The following is a 19,529-nucleotide window of genomic DNA, read 5'->3' on the forward strand; positions in this document are numbered from 1 at the left end:
CGGAGGATCACTGACGGAGTGCTGCACTGTTGCAAGGGCACTACTGAGGGAGTGCTGTACTGTTCTAAGGGTCAGTACTGAGGGAGTGCTGCACTGTCAGAGGGCAGTACTGAGAGAGCGCTGCACTGTCGGAGGGCAGTACTGAGGGAGTGCTGCACTGTTGCAAGGGCACTACTGAGGGAGTGCTGTACTGTTCTAAGGGTCAGTACTGAGGGAGTGCTGCACTGTCAGAGGGGCAGTACTGAGGAAGTGCTGCACTGTTGTCAGGGCAGTACTGAGGGAGTGCTGCACTGTCAGAGGTACCGTCTTTCAGATGAGACATAAAACCAAGGCCACATCTGCCCTCTCAGGTGGACTTAAAAGATCCTACAGCCACCTACTTTGAATAGCAGGGGAGTTCTCCCCGGTGTCCCAGCCAATATTTATACCCCAACCAACATCATTAAAAACAGAGTACCTGGTCACTATCACTTTGATGTTTGTGGGATCTTGCTGTGACATCCTGAGGTGGTGAAAGGCACTATAGAAATGCAACTCTTCCTTAATTTCTTATAACATTTCCGGCATCCTTGCTCAATACCTCTCAGAACCTCTGCTAACATCCGTGATAGGGGCAATGAAGCAGCACTGGGAAAAGGCTAACTCATCAGGCAAGACCTGAAGCTGTTTCTTGACACACAGACCATCAACACGAGTTGGAGCATGAATCAGTACATGGGAAAAAACATTGGTATCATTTAAGGAATGGCTGGATGTTGTGGTTGGGGAGCTGAGGTGAACATGATGAGATGGATTAGATGAGCATCCATCAACAGTATGTACCTTGCACAAGATAGCAGGAGGCTATTCGGCCCATTGTGCCTGTGCTAGGTCTTTGAAGGAACTATCCAGTTAGACCCACATCCCTGTTCTTTCTCTATAGCCCTGCAAACCTTTCCTTTCGGAATATAGGAGCAGGAGTAGGCCGTTCAGCCCATCGAGCCTGCCCCACCATTCAATACAATCATGACTGATCATCCACTTCAATGCCTTTTTCCCCCACACTATCCTCATATCCCCTTATGTCATTTGTAGTTAGAAATCTGTCAGTCTCAGCTTTAAACATATCCAATGACTGAGCTTCCACAGCCCTCAGGGTAGAGAATTCCAAAGATTCACAACTCTCTGAATAAAGAAATTTCTCCTCATCTCTGTCTTCCCCCTTATTTTGAAATTGTGACCCCTGGTTCTGGACTCCCCAACCAGGGGAACCATCTTAGCTGCATCTACCCTGTCTATCCCTTTAAGTATTTTGTAGGTTTCAATGAGATCACCTCTCATTCTTCGAAACTCTAGAGAATACAGACCCAGTTTCCCCAATCTCTCTTCACAGAACAGTCCCGCCATCCCAGGAACAAGTCTGGTGAACCTTCGTTGCACTCCCTCTATGGCAATAATATCCTTCCTGAGGTAAGGGGACCAAAACTGCACACAGTACTCCCAGTGTGATCTAACGAAGGTTCTTTACAATTGAAGCAAGACTTCACGACTCCTGTACTCAAATCCTCTTGCGATAAAGGCTAACATACCATTAGCCTTCTTAATTGCTTGCTGCACCTGCATATTAGCTTTCAGTGACTTATTGACAAGGACACCCAGGTCCCTTTGTACATCTACACTTTCTAATCTCTTACCATTTAAGAAATACTCTGCACATCTATTCCTCCTACCAAAGTGGATAACCTCACATTTTTCCACATTATGTTCCATCTGCCACGTTCTTGCCCACTCTGTCCAAATCCCCTTGAAGCTGCTTTGCATCTTCCTCACATCACACATTCCCATCTAGTTTTGTGTCATCCGTGAACTTGGAAATACTACATTTGGTCCCCACATCCAAGTCATTGATATATATTGTGAACAGCTGGGACCCAAGCACCGATTACTGCTGTACCCCACAACGCGAGAACAACCCATTTATTCCTCCTCTCTGCTTTCTGCCTGTTAACCAATCCTTAATCCATGCCAGTATATTACCTCCTATCCCATGTGCTTTAATTTTGCTAACCAACCTCCTGTGGGGGACTTTATCAAAAGCCTTCTGAAAATTCAAGTATACCATGTCCACCGACTCCTCTTTATCAATTCTGTTAGTAACATCCTCAAAAAACTCCAACAGGTTCGTCAAGCATGATTTCCCATCCATAAATCCATGTTGACTATGCCTAATCAGAGCATTATTATCCAAGTGTCCATTTATCATATCTTTTAGAATAGATTCTAGCATTTTCCCAAAGACTGATATAAGACTTAACAGATCTGTAATTCCCTGTTTTTTTTTCTCCCTCCCTTCTGGGTGACATTTGCGACCTTCCAATCTGCAGGAACCGCTCCAGAATCTATAGAATTTTGGAAGATGATCACCAATGCATCCACTATCTCCATAGCTACCTCTTACGACACTCTGGGATGTAGAATATCAGGTCCTGGGGACTTATCAACCGTCTGCCCCATTAATTTCTCCAGTACAATCTTCTTACTAATACGAATTTCCTTCAATTCCTCATGCCCCCTAATCCCTTGGATCACTAATTCTGGGAGATTTCTAGTATTTTCCTCAGTGAAGACAGACACAAAGTAATCATTTAGCTTCTCTGCCATTTCTCTATTCCCCATTATAAATTCTCCTGACTCTGCCTGTAATGGATCCACATTTGTCTACGCCAAACGTTTCCTTTTTACGTACCTGTAGAAGCTTTTACAGTTCGTTTTTATATTTTTGCTAGTTTACATTCATATCCTACTCTCCCTTTATCAGTTTCTTGGTCCTCTTCTGCTGTATTCTAAAATCCTCCCAATGCTCAGGTTTATTACTATTTCTGGCAACTTTATAGGCCTTTTCTTTTAACCTTATACAATCCTCAATTTCCTTTGTTATCCACAGTTGACAACCTTGATGGAATGTATACTTGCCGTAAACTATGTAATATTTCTTTAAAGACTATCCATTGCCTATGTACTGTCATACCTTTTAATGTATTTTCCCAATCCATCTCAGCCAATTTGCCTCTCATACCTTCATAATTTCCTTTGTTCAAATTTAACACCTTGACTTCAGATTGAACAACCTCACTTTCAAACATTAATATAAAATTCTATCATATTATGGTCACTCATCCCTAAAGGTTCTTTCACAACAAGATTATTAGCTAGCCCTTTCTCATTAGATCTAAAATAGCCTGTTCTCTCATCGGTGCCTCAACATACTGCTCTAGAAAACCATCCCTAACACACTCCAGAAACTCGTCCTCCACAGCATTAGTGCTCATTAGGTTTACCCAGTATATATGCAGATTGAAGTCACCCATGATTACTGTATACCCCAAGCCACATGCTTCTCTCATCTCCTGATTAATATCATGCCGCACACTACCACTACTGTTTGGTGGCCTATAAACAAATCCTACCAATGTTTGCTGCCCCTTGCTGTTTCTTAGCTCCACCCAAACAGATTCCACATTTTATTCTTCCGATCTGAGATCCGCCCTTACTAATGTACTGATCCCATCCCTTATTATCAGCGGAGCACCACTTCCTTTTCTTTTTGCCTGTCCTTCCTAAGTGTCGAATATCCTCGAATATTCAGTTCCCAGTCTTGGTCACCCTGTAGCCACGTTTCCATTCTGGCAATTAGATAGAACAAAGAACAGTACAGCACAGGAACAGGCCATTCGGCCCTCCAAGCCTGCGCCGATCTTGATGCCTGCTGAAACTAACACCTTCTGCACTTCGGGGCCCATATCCCTCTATTCCCTTCCTATTCATATATTTGTCAAGATGTCTCTTAAACGTCGCTATCGTATCTGCTTCCACCACCTCCCCTGGCAGCAAGTTCCAGGCACTCACCACCCTCTGTGTAAAAAAAACTTGCCTCGCACATCCCCTCTCAACTTTGCCCCTCGCACCTTAAACCTATGTCCCCTAGTAACTGACTCTTCCTCCCTGGGAAAAAGCTTCTGACTATCCACTCTGTCCATGCCGCTCATAACTTTATAAACCTCTATCATGTCGCCCCTCCACCTCCGTCGTTCCAGTGAAAACAATCCGAGTTTTTCCAACCTCTCCTCATAGCTAATGCCCTCCAGACCAGACAACATCCTGGTAAACCTCCTCTGTACCCTCTCCAAAGCCTCCACGTTCTTCTGGTAGTGTGGCGACCAGAATTGCACGCAATATTTTAAGTGTGGCCTAACTAAGGTTCTGTACAGCTGCAACATGACTTGCCAATTTTTATACTCTATGCCCCGACCGATGAAGGCAAGATCACACCCATTTACCACTATTTGGGCCTTTAAATAATCTACCTTGTTGCAAATGCTGCGTGCATACAGGTAGCGTGCCCTTAACCTTGCATTCTAAGCCAAGTTGATGCTCGCCTTTGTTTCGCCTGTCTTCCAATGTCACTTGCTACTTTTCTACCTCCTTTTACCAGTCTTACTTCCTTCCAATTTGAGCTACCCCTCAGGTTCCCATCCCCCTGACAAGCTAGTTTAAACCCTCCCCAATAGCACTAGCAAATCTACCTGCAAGATCCTGTTAAGGTGTACAAGTACTCATCCAAATTCTCTTTTGAAACTTATTATTGGAAAAGCTGGGTTGGTTCTTCTTAGAAAAGAGGAGATTGAGGGGAGATTTAATAGAAGTGTACAAGATTACGACACACTGAGATAAGTTAGACAATGAAAAACTGTTTCCATTAATAAATGGTACAAGGACTAGGGGACACAGATTGAACGTTTTAGCAAAAAGATGCAGGGGTAATATGCAGAGGCCCTTTTTTTTTTTTTTTTACACAGTGGGTGATAATGACCTGGAACTCGCTGCTCACAAGGGTGGTGGAAGCGGAGACGATCACTGACTTGAAGAGGAAGCTGGATAGTCACCGAGAGAAACAGACTTATCGGGCTAAGGGGTTCGAGCCGAGGAGTGGGACTGACTGCATAGCTCCATGTGGAGCTGGCATGGATTCAATGGGCCGAATGGCTTCCTTCTGTGCCATCAATGACTCCTTCGCCCTTTCTTATCCTCTCTCTGTGCTCCATGTCACAGTCATAATCTTTCTCCCCCTCTCTCGACCCCCTTGGTTCCTTTGCTTGTACATAAGGAGGTCTTACCCAATCACCATCCCACCACCTCAACACCATGCTCCGTTTCACCTACCGGGATGGAAGCTCACCTTTGGACCAGACGGCATGCTCCTCCTCTCGCTCCACACAACCCAAGTTCTCCGACTTACAGCATTCCGGGATCAGGGATAGGAACTTGTCTGCCGTCTTTCCATAGAAATCCTGATCCTTGACGGCGCGCCGCTGGCTCAGCATCACGTGATTGCACGGAATCAGATACCTGAGAGGGTCGTGGGGAGGGCGGGAGGGTAGGTGCCAGATTAACAAAAGGGTCCTCAGTCCTACAGAGTCCATCACAGTGTCGTGCGGCCATTGACATCATCCCAATACCACCCACATCTCAACAACTCTGGCACAGCCCCAGTGTGCGAGACCAGCACCCGACTGAGTTTGCAAAACTCAACAGAGTGCTTGTCACATTAGTCACGTGTATTAGTCCTCTGAATTAAAATTATACAGCATTGATGGCGGCCATTCAGCCCCTTGTTCCTGTGATGGAGCTATCCAATTATCCAGTTTGTCCCACCCCCTCTGCTCTTTTCCCATATACCTGCAATTTTTTTCCCCTCTGGTTCATCCAATTCTCTACCAAAAGTTACTATTGAATCTGCCTCCACCACACACTCAGGCAGTGCATTCTAAATCCTAACCACTTGCTGCGTAAAGATTTTCCTAACGTCACCTCAGATTCTTTTGCCAATCACCTTAAATCTACGCCCTCTGGTTATTGACCCTGCAGCCAGCGGAAACAGTTTCTCTTTATTTACTCTATCAAAACCCATAATTTTAAACACCTCTATCAAATTTCCTCTTAGCCTTCTCTGCTCCAAGGAAAACAATCCAGCTTCTCCAAACTATGCTCATAACTGAAGTTCCTCATCCCTGTGACCATTCTAGTAAATCTCTTCTGCACTCTCTCCAAAGCCTTAACATCCTTCCAAACGTGCGGTGCCCAGAATTGGACACAATACTCCAACTGGGGCTTAACCAGTGTTTTACAAAGATTCACTGTAACTTCCTAGTTTTGATCCTCCATCCTCTATTTATAAAGTGCAGTATCCCATATGATTTATTAACTGCTTCGTTAACCTGTGCTGTCATCTTCAAAATTTTCACACAACACTTCCAGGTCTCCATTCTTGCACCCATCTTGTAGCAGTTAGCATTATTCCCACTAAAATGTATCATCTTACACTTTTCTCTGTTGAAAATCATCTGCCATGTGTCTGCTCATTCCACCAGCCTCTCTTTGTTCTTTTGAAGTCTGTTACTATTTTCCTCACTGTTTACCACTCTTCCGAGTTTTGTCTCATCTGCAAATTTTGAAATTATGCCCTGTACCAAGTTCATTAATGTATATCAAAAACAGCAGTGCTGATAATTGGGGAACTCCACCGTGTACCTCCCTCCAGTCCGAGTAACAGTCATTCACCACAACTCTGTTTTCTATTCTTTAGCCAATTCTGTATCCAGGCTGCTGCTGCCTCATTTATCCCGTGAGCTTCAATTTTCCTGTGTCTATTATGTGATATTTTAACAAACGCCTTTTGAAAGTCCATATACACATCAACCACACTGCCCTCATCCACCCTCTTAGCTCATCCAAAAACTCAATCCAGTTAGTCAAACACAATTTCCCCGAACAAATCTGTGCTGCCTCTCCATTATTACCCCATGCTTGCCCAAGTGGCCGTTAATTTTCTCCCGATTTATTGTTTCCAAAAGCTTCTAGGACAACCCCAGCTTCTCCTGTCTCTCCATGTAACTGAAGTCCCTTGTCCCTGGTACCATTCTATTAAATTGTGAGGAGTAAATGGAAGAGGAAATCTGCAGTCAGATTAGAGCGATGAATAGAATAAACATAATTAGTGCTCTAGGAGATTGTAATTATTCACTTACTGATTGGGACAGAGAGGGAGTAAAGGAAATAAAATTTCTACAATGTGTATGGGGATTTCTCCCTCAAGCCCACAAGGGCAGAGGTGTTGTTGGATCTGAATATGAGAATCAATCACATGGATGAGCTTAATGTGGGTGAACATCTTGGGAGGAGTAAGCACAATATAAGGATTAAGAACTAACTAGAAAGGAAAAAAGTAAAAAAAATTAGAAGAGCAGATCGGATTATGGCAGAGTTTAGAAAGAATAGGACAGAATTGGCTGGGGTGAGGTTGAAAGAGACACTGGCACTGGACTGTAGGTCAACAATGGGACGGTATTAAAGAGATTGCAATGGTAGAGAATTAGTAGATTGCAATAAAACAGAAGGAAACTACTGGGAACTTTAGGTTACCACGGATAACTAAAGAGGTCAGAATACTAGAATTTACAGTACAGAAATTCGGTCACCAAGTCAGAACCAGTGATTATGCACAACTTTAGGAAGAATAATGTTAAAACTCAAGAAGAATATAAGAGCAGGATATGGAAACCGAGAGTGTGTGGGTGGACAAAAATTCATAAAACAAGGGGCTAGATTTAAGGTTATGGGCAAGAGATGCGGGGGGTGCGAAGAACAACTTTTTTTTTCCACACAGTGAGTGGGTAATGACCTGGAACTCGCTGGCAATGAAGGGGGTGGAAGAGATGACGATGAGTAATTTCAAAAGGAAATTAGATGGGCACTTGAGGGAAATAAGCTTGCAGGGCTACGGGGATAGAGCTGGGGGAATGGAACTTATTGCATTGCTCTACAGAGAGCTGGCATGGACTCGATGGGCTGAATGTCCTCCTTCTGTGCCCTAATGACTCTACTCTATGACGCATTAAACTGAATGATAATGTATTTTGCAAATATATCATTAAACAAAGGATTGTTAATTAAGGTGGAACCTGAGGGGTGAGGATGGTTAATCTGTTGATGATCAATAAATGGTGGAGATATTTAATAAGTGTTCACTTTGTTTTGGTGTTTAAGAGGATATTGGAGAGAGGATGTTAAATCCTGAAGTGGTTCAGAGTGAGATGAGCGATATTGTGATGACTAAAAGGAACATTTTTAAAGGAGTTAGTAAAACTGAAATATGGAAAAATGCCTGGGCCCAATGAGATATACCCTAGAATCCTGAGCAAAGCGAGGCAGGAAATCACAGAATCATAGAAGGTTTATGGCACAGAAATGGGTCATCAATGTTGAGAAATAACAGTTCAGACTTGTTGCATTTGGATGTGTGTCAGAGAACTGCAGAGCAAACAATGTAGGATTCATTTTCAAAAAGGGAGACAGATACAATGCAGTAAATAAACAGGGCAAATAGTTTCTCTGTATCTAAACTTACAAATCAATTTATCATTTTTAATACCCAATAAGGTCACCCCTCAACCTTCCATATTCAAGGGAATAGTTTATTCAGCCTGTCCTCATATAGCGACAGTTTAAGCCCCGGTATCGTTCTCGTGATTCTGCACTAAACTCTCTCCACCCTTCCGGAGGTATCCCTGAGGTGAGGTCAGTGTCCTACTCACCTCCTGTGCCCTGTGATCGCATACTGCCAGTTACCTGAGAACGAGTTGAAGCATGATGTCCTCACAGCTGAGGGTCAGCAGGGTCCTGAAAAGACTGAGGGATACCATACAAAGCTGGGAAAAGACCAAGGGCACAGATACACACATGAGAGAAAACAGCAAGAAGGAAACAGAAACCTCAAAATACAACCCCCCCACACACAGAGCCCGCTCATGCCCGACCCGACCCCTCTCGCTCACACCTGACCCAAGCCCGCTCACATCCAACCCAACCCCTCTCGCTCACACCCAACCCAACCCAACCCCTCTCGCTCACACTCAACCCAACCCAACCCCTCTCGCTCACACCCAACCCAACCCCTCTCGCTCACACCCAACCCAACCCAATCCCGCTCGCTCACACCCAACCCAACCCCTCTCGCTCACACCCAACCCAACCCCTCTCGCTCACACCCAACCCAATACCACTCGTTCACACCCAACCCAACCCCTCTCGCTCACGCCCAACCCAACCCCTCTCGCTCACGCCCAACCCAACCCCTCGCTCACGCCCAACCCAACCCCTCGCTCACGCCCAACCCAACCCCTCGCTCACACCCAACCCAACCCAATCCCTCTCGCTCACACTCAACCCAATCCCTCTCGCTCACACTCAACCCAATCCCTCTCGCTCACACTCAACCCAATCCCTCTCGCTCACACTCAACCCAATCCCTCTCGCTCACACTCAACCCAATCCCTCTCGCTCACACCCATCCCAATCCCTCTCGCTCACACCCAACCCAACCCCTCTCGCTCACACCCAACCCAATCCCTCTCGCTCACACCCAACCCAATCCCTCTCGCTCACACCCAACCCAACCCCTCACGCTCACACCCAACCCAACCCCTCTCGCTCACACCCAACCCAATCCCTCTCGCTCACACCCAAGCCAACGCAATCCCTCTCGCTCACACCCAAGCCAACCTAATCCCTCTCGCTCACCCAACCCAACCTAATCCCTCTCGCTCACACCCAACCCAACCCCTCTTGCTCACACCTAACCTAAGCCCGCGCACGCCTCACCCAACCCATAACATAGACATAGAGATAACACAGAAAATAGGAGCAGGAGTAGGCTATTCGGCCCTTCGAGCCTGCTCCGCCATTTATTATGATCATGGCTGATCATCCAACTCAGTAGCCCTTTCCCGCTTTCGCCTCATATCCTTTGATCCCTTTAGACCCAAGAGCTGTATCTCACTCCTTCTAACATCCGACCCAAGCCCACTCACACTCGACCCGACCCTGCTCACACCTAACCCAACACCTGTCCTCCCACAACCCAATCCAACTCCGCTCACCCCGTAACCCAAATCCTCTCACAACCAACCCAAGCCAACTTTACTCACATCCATCCCATCACAAACGTAACCCCTCTCCTCTCAACACCCAACTCAGACCCACTTACACCCAACATCCAGCTCAGTCCCTCTCACACCCAACCCAGATGCAATTACATCCAATTCAACCCTACCTCTAACACCCAACATCCATTTGGACCCCGACATCCAAAATCCAACCGAGCCTCCCAATATAGGCTCAGTTGTAAATGGCATTTAATGCAATGTGCAGATTTGCACAGAAGCACACTATCAGCAGATGAGAAGAATTGCAATAATTATCACTGCCATTTGCAATCACTTTCTATAACCAAAATAATAAGCGTTAAAAGTGTTAAGAGTTCTTTCACCCAGGGTGAGTTGACTGTAAGATGGGAGCTGCGAATGTCAATTTGATGTTCTAGCTTACCTCTGTAAACAGAACTACAGTTCAGCTAAGTGAACCAATGACATAATGAGAGACTACCACAGATGTAACACAGGCTAATTATCTTCTGAGGGCTTGACGCCAAAAGGCAGACCTGTCACAACAGGCAGGCGCCTTTACAGAAAACGCCAAACTCTTTCTCAACAGTCTGATGAAAAGCAGCAAATTATCTCCAACAACTGGGTGAACGGAAAGAGAAAGAGCTGTGTGAAGGAGTTGACCTGGGAGTCTATTGGAATCCAGGTCTGGTAGGCCACCTTCATTATCTAGCAAGCTGGAACATGTCAGCAGATGTGGTAGAAACCAGTGGGAATTTCTGTGTCATTAACATGCTCTACCTCTGGGAGATTCGAATATTTACTCCAACAGCAGGCTTTTAAAACAAGAAAAGGAAATCTTATTGCTAACAGCAGACACTGTTTCTATTTTTTTTAAAAACGATGTCCCTGTCAAAACTACAATTTAATCAAAAAGATGTGACACAGGAAACAGGATGAGGACAGATTCAAACTTGTCCAAAATATTTTCCCAAGGTGAATAGAAAGACTTGCTATAGCAAATTTCACAACCTCAAGATGCTCCAAACAGCTTAACAGCCAATGAATTATTTCTGAAGTGTAGTCACTATGCAATATTTGGAAATGGCAACCAATCTGTGCACAGTAAGCTCCCAAGAACAACAATGTGATAATGACCAGATAATCTGTTTCAATGACGTTGGTTATTAATCAGGATTCTGGAGAGAGCTCCCCTGCTTGTCTTCCAATAGTGCCCATGGGATCCTTCACATCCACCTGAGAGGACAGATGGGGCCATGGTTTCATGTCTCAACTGATAGATTGCACCCATGAAAGTGCAGCATTCCCTCAGTATTGACCCTCCGACAGTGCAGCACTCCCTCAGTACTGACCCTCCGACAGTGCAGCACTCCCTCAGTACTGACCCTCCGACAGTGCAGCACTCCCTCAGTACTGACCCTCCGACAGTGCAGCACTCCCTCAGTACTGACCCTCCGACAGTGCAGCACTCCCTCAGTACTGACCCTCCGACAGTGCAGCACTCCCTCAGTACTGCACTGGGAGTGCCAGATTTTGTGTTCAAGTCTCTGGAGTGGGACTTGAACCCACAGCCTCCTGACTGAACAGGCAAGAGCGCTGATGCTCATACTCGCAGATCCGACAAACAGTGAGGATGATACCAATCAACTGCAACAGGCCATAGATAGGCTCACAGAAAGGGCAGACAAGTGGCAGTTGGAATTTATCAACAATTGTGAGATGTTGCATTGTGGCAGAAGGGGAGGCAATATATACTTAATGGCACAGTTCTAAAGAGTGTACAGAGATAGTGGGACCTGGGGTTCGTGTGCACAGATCCTTGAAGGTGGCAGGACATATTGAGAGAGTAGTTAGCAAAGAATATGGGATTTGGGCTTCAGAAATAGAGGCATTGAGATAAAAGCAGGAAAGTTATGCTGTACCTTTATAAAGCTCTGGTCCGGCCACAATTAGAGTCTTGCACCCAGTCCTGGTCAACACACTTTAGGAAGGATGTGACGGCCCTTGAGAAGGTGCAGAGGAGATTTACCAGAATGGTTCCAGGGATGGGGGATTTTAGCTACAAGGTTAGGCTGTAGAAGCTGGGATTGTTTTCCCTGGAGCAAAGGAGATTGAGGGAGGATTTGATAGAGATGTACAAGATTATGAAAGGTTTGGATAAGTTAGACAAAGAAAAGCTGTTGCCATTAGTTGATGTTACTAGGACTAGATGATTCAGATTGAAGGTTTTGGGCAAGAGATGCAGGGGGAATGTGAGGAAGAACTTTTAACACAGTGAATGGTAATGACCTGGAACCTGCTGCCTACAAGGGTGGTGGAAGTGGAGACAATGAATGATTTCAAAAGGAAATTGGATGGACATGAAGGAAATAAATATGCAGGGCTACAGGGATAAAACTGGGGAGTGGGACTGACTGGACTGCACTGCAGAGAGCCGGCATGAACTCGATGGGCCGAATGGTCTCCTTCCTTACCATAATCACTCAATCTCTTTGCTCAGACTTGGTCATGGGTGTTGGCAGCGAGGGGCGACATGCACACTCCTTGCAGGCGAGGAGATACTAAACTGCGCAAATGCGACCAACTGGAGACTCACCCTAGAGTTGCTGCTGATTCGGCTGATCAAAGTGTCGAGGATCGTGATGTTTTCGTGCCTACGCAGTACGATGAAACGCAGGAAGGTTTTGAGAAGTGCCACCTCTGTGATGCTGCGCAGGAAGAGGTCCAGGTATGCCGTGCTGGCTATCATCTCCTCAATGGAAGTCTTGCAGAGATCAGAGAGAACACACAGTCAGCCCAGAAAGACTTTTGGCAACTAAAAACTTACTATGCCTACTCGACCCGGTACAAATATATTGAAACAGACTCTGTGACATAGGATGCATCAGATTCAGTGCCCTGGATGTGGGATGGTGCCCGAATAGAACATAGAACAAAGAACAGTACAGGCCCTTCGGCCCACGATGTTGTGCCGAACCTTTAACCTACTCTAAGATCAAACTAACTACCTACCCTTCATTCTACTATCATCCATGTACCTATCCAAGAGTCGCTTAAATGTCCCTAATGTATCTGCTTCTACTACCACCGCTGGCAGCGCATTCCACGCACCCACCACTCTCTGTGTAAAGAACCTACCTCTGACATCTCCCCGAAAACTTCCTCCAATCACCTTAAAATTATGCCCCCTGGTGATAGCCCTTTCCACCCTGGGAAAAAGTCTCTGACTATCCACTCTATCTATGCCTCTCATCATCTTGCACCCCTCTATCAAGTCACCTCTCATCCTTCTTTGCTCCAATGAGAAAAGCCCGAGCTCCCTCAATCTTTCTTCGTAAGACATGCCCTCCAGTCCAGGCAGCATCCTGGTAAATCTCCTCTGCACGCTCTCTAAAGCTTCCACATCCTTCCTATAATGAGGCGACCAGAACTGAACACAATATTCCAAGTGTGGTCAAACCAGGGCCTTATAGAGCTGCAGCATAACCTCGCGGCTCTTAAACTCAATCCCCCTGTTAATGAAAGCCAACACACCATCCGTCTTAACAACCCTATCAACTTGGGTGGCAACTTTGAGCGATCTATGGACATGGACCCCAAGATCCCTCTGTTCCTCCACACTACCAAGAATCCTGTCTTTAAGCCTGTATTCTGCATTCAAATTCGACCTTCGAAAATGAATCACTTCACACTTTTCCAGGTTGAACTCCATCTGCCACTTCTCAGCCCAGCTCTGCATCCTGTCAATGTCCCGTTGCAACCTACAACAGCCTCCCACACTATCCACAACTCCAGCAACCTTTGTGTCATCGGCAAACTTGCTAACCTAGCCTTCCACTTCCTCATCCAAGTCATTTATAAAAATCACAAAGAGCAGAGGTCCCAGAACAGATCCCTGCGGAACACCACTGGTCACCGAGCTCCATGCTGAATACTTTCCATCTAATACCACCCTCTGTCTTCTATGTGCCAGCCAATTCTGTATCCAGACAGCCAACTTCCCCTGTATCCCATGCCTCCTCACTTTCTGAATGAGCCTACCATGGGGAACCTTATCAAACGCCTTGCTAAAATCCATATACACCACATCCACTGCTCTTCCTTCACCAATGTGTTTTGTCACATTGATTCAGATGCAGTGGCCATGCAATATTAGTCCACCAGTCTCTCTTAAGAAAGAAAGCCTTGTATTTCTATAGTGCCTTTCACGTCCTCAGGACGTCCCAGAGTGTTTTACAGCCAATGAACTATTCTCTATGTGTAACAGATGCAATGTAGGAAACACAGCAGCCAATTTGCAGACAGCGAGATCCCAAAACAGCAATGTGATAATGACCAGATAATTTGTTTTTGTGATGTTGATTGAGCGATAAATATTGGCCTGAACATCAAGGAGAACTCCCCTGCTCTTCTTCCAAATAGTGACATGGGATCTTTTACATCCACCTTAGAGGGCAGACGGGGCCTCGGTTTAATGTCTCCCCTGAAAGGCGGTGTCCAACAGTGCCGCACTCCCTCAGTACTGACCTTCCGACAGTGCAGAACTCCCTCAGTACTGACCTTCCGACAGTGCAGAACTCCCTCAGTACTGACCCCCCGACAGTGCAGTGCTTCCTCAGTACTGACCCTCCCACAGTGCAGAACTCACTCAGTACCGGTACTGGGAGTGTTCGCTTGGATACAGTGAGGCAGTGCAGATGGGCAAGGGCAGGATTGTTGGGCAAGCAGGACTGGACATCGGTCAGGAGGCAGTTCTCAGGCTAACCTTGTGCAGTGCGGGCCCCATGACTGGCACCAAGAACCCATTATGAACATAATCCACCAGCTGGTTCTGGACAAGAGGATGGGCTACCTGCAAAAAGCAGAAACAAATGTTTAATAAACAAGATAATTGCAGAGTAGGGTCTGGGTATAATCCACGAGGCTCTTCCCTTCAATCAAAGACACTTAAAGGATTACATTTAAACCATGCCTCTGACAAACTCAACACATCCTAAAATAGCCAAGAAAGTGCTTCTGAACATAAAAGCAAAATGTTTTGGATGCTGGAAATCTGAAATAAGAACAGAAAATGCCGCAAATACTCAGCAGGTCTGGCAATTCTGTTTCTATCTCCACAGCTAACGCTTCAGGTCGATTACCTTTCATCAGAAAGTATTTTGAAGTGATGCTGGAGACACAGCTGCCAATATTGAGCAAAGCAAGATTCTAGAAACTGGTTGGCAAACTTCCATCTACAAAAGATGATGGGCACACAGCAAACAATCCATTTAGGTGCGGTGTCGTCTCTTTGCTGATGGCTGTGAAGGCCAATCCTTGAGACACAGGTTCTGCCACAATTGCTGCACGTGAAGCTGCCAAGTGACACAGTAAGTTGTTGTTTGTGACATTGGCGCCTGTTGCTAAGCTGCTGTAGCAACTGGTCATTGTGGTCGTGCACACCAGTTCATAGGATGTGTCGCCATTTCCCTCTTTCGAAAGCTCGTGACTCCCAAGTGTGCTCATCAATATTTAGAGCCTTCATGTTACTCTTGCACACATCCTTGAAGCGAAGCTTTGGGTGCCTCACTGGTTGTCTGGTCTTGGCTACCTCACCATACAGAAGATCCTTGGGTATGCGACCGACTTCCATCCTGCGGACATGTTTGATCCACCGAAGTCGCCGCTGTTTGATTAGTCCCAACACACTTGGGACTGCCGCATTTGTAATTTTGTCCTGCCAGGATATACCCATAATGCGCTGCGAAGATGGAAATTATTGAGCTTCATGTTTAACTAACTTGCAAGGGTTTTTTGAGGAGATAACAGAGAGGATTGATGAGGGCAATGTTGTTGATGTGGTGTACATGGACTTTCAAAAGACATTTGATACAGTGCAACACAACAGACTTGTGAGCAAACTTGTAGCTCATGGAATAAAAGGGACAGTAGCAACATGGATACGAAATTGGCTGAGTGACAGGAAACAAAGAGTAGTGGTTAATGGATGTTTTTCGGGCTGGAGGAAGAATTGTAGTGGAGTGCCCCAGGGATCAGTGCTGCGACTCTTGCTTTTCCTGATATATATTAATGACCTTGACCTTGGTGTACAGGGCACAATTTCAAAGTTTGCAGATGATACGAAACTTGGAAGCATTTTGAACTGTGATGAGGATTGTGCAGAACTTCAAAAGAACATAGACAAGTTGGTGGAATGGGCAGACAGATGACAGATGAAGTTCAATGCAGAGAAATGTGAAGTGATTCATTTTGGTAGGAAGAACATGGAGAGATAATATAGAATAAAGGGTATAATTGTAAAGAGGGTGCAGGAGCAGAGGGACCTGGGTGTATATGTGCATAAGTCATTGAAGGTGGCAGGACAGGTGGAGAGTGCAGTTAATAAAGCATAAAGTACCATGGGCTTATAGGGGGATAGAGTACAAGAGCAAGGAAGTTATGTTGCACTTGTATAAGAAAGTAGTTCGGCCTCAGCTGGAGTATTGTGTCCAGTTCTGAGCACCGCACTTGAGGAAAGACGTGAGGGCATTGGAGAGAGGACAGAAAAGATTCACGAGAAAGGTTCCAGGGATGAGGAACTTCAGTTATGAAGATAGACTGGAGAAGCTGGGACTGTTTTCCTTGGAGAAGCGAAGGCTCAAGAGGTGATTTGATAGAGGTATTCAAAATCATGAGGGGTCTGGACAGAGTAGATAGAGAGAAACTGTTCCCACTCGTGAAAGGATTGAGAACGAGAGGGCACAGATTTAAAGTAATTGGTAAGAGAAGCAGAAGCGACATGAGGAAAAACTTTTTCTCACAGCGAGTGGTTAAGGTCTGGAACGCACTGCCTGAAAACATGGTGGAGGCAGGTTCAAATGAAGCATTTAAAAGGGAATCAGACTGTTACATGAAAAGGAAGAATGTGCAGTGTTACGGGAAGAAGGCGCGCAATAGAACTGAGGGAATTGCTCTTTCAGAGAGCCGGTGCGGACACGATGGGGCGAACAGCCTCCTTCTGCACCGTAATGATTCTGTGATTCTTATCCTGGTAGCTTTAAGTCGTCCATGTTTCACAGCAATACAGCAAGGTGCTGAGAACGCAGGCCTTATAAGCCATGAGCTTGGTCTTAAGGGTCAGCTTGGTGTTATCCCATGCAGGTTTTTGCTCGTTGGCCAAAGGTGGTAGCTGCTTTCCCTATGTGTATATTGAGCACTGCATCAAGGGTCAGATTATCTGTCACCGTGGACCCAAGGGAGCAGAATTTTCTAACCACTTCCAGTGGGGTATTATTTAGTCTGATCAGGGGCGGAGATGCAACACCTAGTCCCATGACCACGGCTTTCTTGACGCTCACTGTCAAGGAGAACAAGTTACTGGCACAGGAGAGACTGTCCATGAGTCTTTGGAGTTGAGTTTCCGTGTGAGCAGAGTCGAGGGGCTAGGACACAGGGGCTAGGGGCTAGGGGGAGCAGCCAGAAGTCGTGGTACACATCGGTACCAATGACATAGCTCGGAAAAGGGATGAGGTCCTGAAAAGCGAATATAGGGAGTTAGGTTGTAAGCTAAAAGGCAGGACGAGCAGAATAGTAATCTCAAGATTGATACCGGTGCCACGTGCTAGTGAGGCTAGAAACAGAGAGCGAGTGCAGCTGAACATGTGGCTACAGAGCTGGTGTAGGAGGGAGGGCTTCAGATATGTGGATCATTGGGATACCTTCTGGGTAAGGTGGGACCTGTACAAGAGGGACGGGTTGCATCTGAACTGGAGGGGCACCAATATCCTGGGCGGGAGGTTTGCAAGAGCTCTTAGGGAGGGTTTAAACTAGTTTGGCAGGGGGATGGGAACCGGAGCTACGGATCAGTGGATGGGGTAGCTGTTGAACAGGCAGATACAGAGGGCAGAGAGTCTGTGAGGAAGGTTAGTCAGTTGACAGGGCAAAGTTGCAGCCAGTATGATGGGTTGAAGTGTGTCTATTTTAACGCAAGAAGTGTCAGGAATAAGGGTGATGAACTTAGAGCATGGATCAGTACTTGGAGCTACGATGTTGTGGCCATTACGGAGACTTGGATATCACAGGGGCAGGAATGGATGTTGGATGTTCCGGGGTTTAGATGTTTCAAAAGGAATAGGGAGGGAGGTAAAAGAGGTGGGGGAGTGGCATTGCTAATCAGGGATAGTATCACAGCTGCAAAAAGGGAGGTCGTCGAGGAGGGTTTGTCTACTGAGTCAGTATGGGTGGAAGTCAGAAACAGGAAAGGAGCAGTCACTTTATTGGGAGTTTTCTATAGACCCCCCAATAGCAACAAAGACATGGAGGAACAGATTGGGAAGCAGATTTTGGAAAGGTGCAGAAGTAACAGGGTTGTTGTCATGGGTGACTTCAACTTCCCTAATATTGATTGGAACCTCCTTAGTACAAATAGTTTGGATGGAGCAGATTTTGTCAGGTGTGTCCAGGAAGGTTTCCTGACTCAATATGTTGATAGGCTGACTAGAGGGGAGGCTATGTTGGATTTGGTGCTTGGCAACGAACCAGGCCAGGTGGCAGATCTCTCGGTGGGAGAGCATTTCGGTGATAGTGATCACAACTCCCTGACCTTTACTATAGTCATGAAGAGGGACAGGAGCAGACGGGATGGGAAAATATTTAATTGGGGGAGGGGGAATTACAATGCTATTAGGCAGGAACTGGGGAGCTTAAATTGGTAACAGATGTTCTCAGGGAAATGCACGACAGAAATGTGGAGGTTGTTTAGGGAGCACTTGCTGCAACTGCTGGATAGGTTTGTCCCGATGAGGCAAGGAAGGGATGGTAGGGTGAAGGAACCTTGGATGACAAGAGATGTGGAACAGCTAGTCAAGAGGAAGAAGGAAGCTTACTTAAGGTAGAGGAAGCAAGGATTAGACAGGTCTCTAGAGGGTTTACAAGGTAGCCAGGAAGGAACTGAAGAATGGACCTAGGAGAGCTAGAAGGGGACATGAAAAAGTCTTGGCGGGTAGGATGAAGGAAAATCCCAAGGCGTTCTACACTTATGTGAGGAACAAGAGGATGGCCAGAGTGAGGGTAGGGCCGATCAGGGATAGTGGAGGGAACTTGTGCCTGGAGTCGGAGGAGGTAGGGTAGGTCCTTAATGAATACTTTGCTTCAGTATTCACTAGTGAGAGGGACCTTGTCGTTTGTGAGGACAGCGTGAAACAGGCTGATATGCTCGAACAGGTTGATGTTAAGGAGGAGGATGTGCTGGAAATTTTGAAAGACATGAGGATAGATAAGTCCCCGGGGCCAGACGGGATTAGATTAGATTAGATTAGAGATACAGCACTGAAACAGGCCCTTCGGCCCACCGAGTCTGTGCCGAACATCAACCACCCATTTATACTAATCCTACACTAATCCCATATTCCTACCAAACATCCCCACCTGTCCCTATATTTCCTTACCACCTATCTATACTAGTGACAATTTATAATGGCCAATTTACCTATCAACCTGCAAGTCTTTTGGCTTGTGGGAGGAAACCGGAGCACCCGGAGAAAACCCACGCAG

The 19,529-nt window shown here is 46.0% G+C and overlaps 1 protein-coding gene across 3 annotated transcripts in view; it reads right to left on the reverse strand.

Moving 5' to 3' along the window:
• Positions 1 to 19,529, reverse strand: part of fhip1b (FHF complex subunit HOOK interacting protein 1B) — a 106,715-nt gene that overhangs the window by 60,080 nt on the left and 27,106 nt on the right. For all 3 annotated transcript variants that reach the window (XR_010975178.1, XM_068032984.1, XM_068032985.1), the window contains exons 4-7: positions 14,764 to 14,850; positions 12,595 to 12,762; positions 8,665 to 8,744; positions 5,216 to 5,385 (exon numbers count right to left, since the gene is read on the reverse strand). Coding sequence is in view for 2 of the 3 variants with exons in the window: in XM_068032984.1 (XP_067889085.1) it covers positions 5,216 to 5,385; positions 8,665 to 8,744; positions 12,595 to 12,762; positions 14,764 to 14,850 (505 nt within the window). In the remaining variant the exon portion in view is untranslated. The remainder of the gene's footprint in view (positions 1 to 5,215; positions 5,386 to 8,664; positions 8,745 to 12,594; positions 12,763 to 14,763; positions 14,851 to 19,529) is intronic.

Source organism: Heterodontus francisci, chromosome 6 (assembly GCF_036365525.1).
Source record: "Heterodontus francisci isolate sHetFra1 chromosome 6, sHetFra1.hap1, whole genome shotgun sequence".
Classification (NCBI taxonomy): Eukaryota; Metazoa; Chordata; class Chondrichthyes; order Heterodontiformes; family Heterodontidae; genus Heterodontus; species Heterodontus francisci.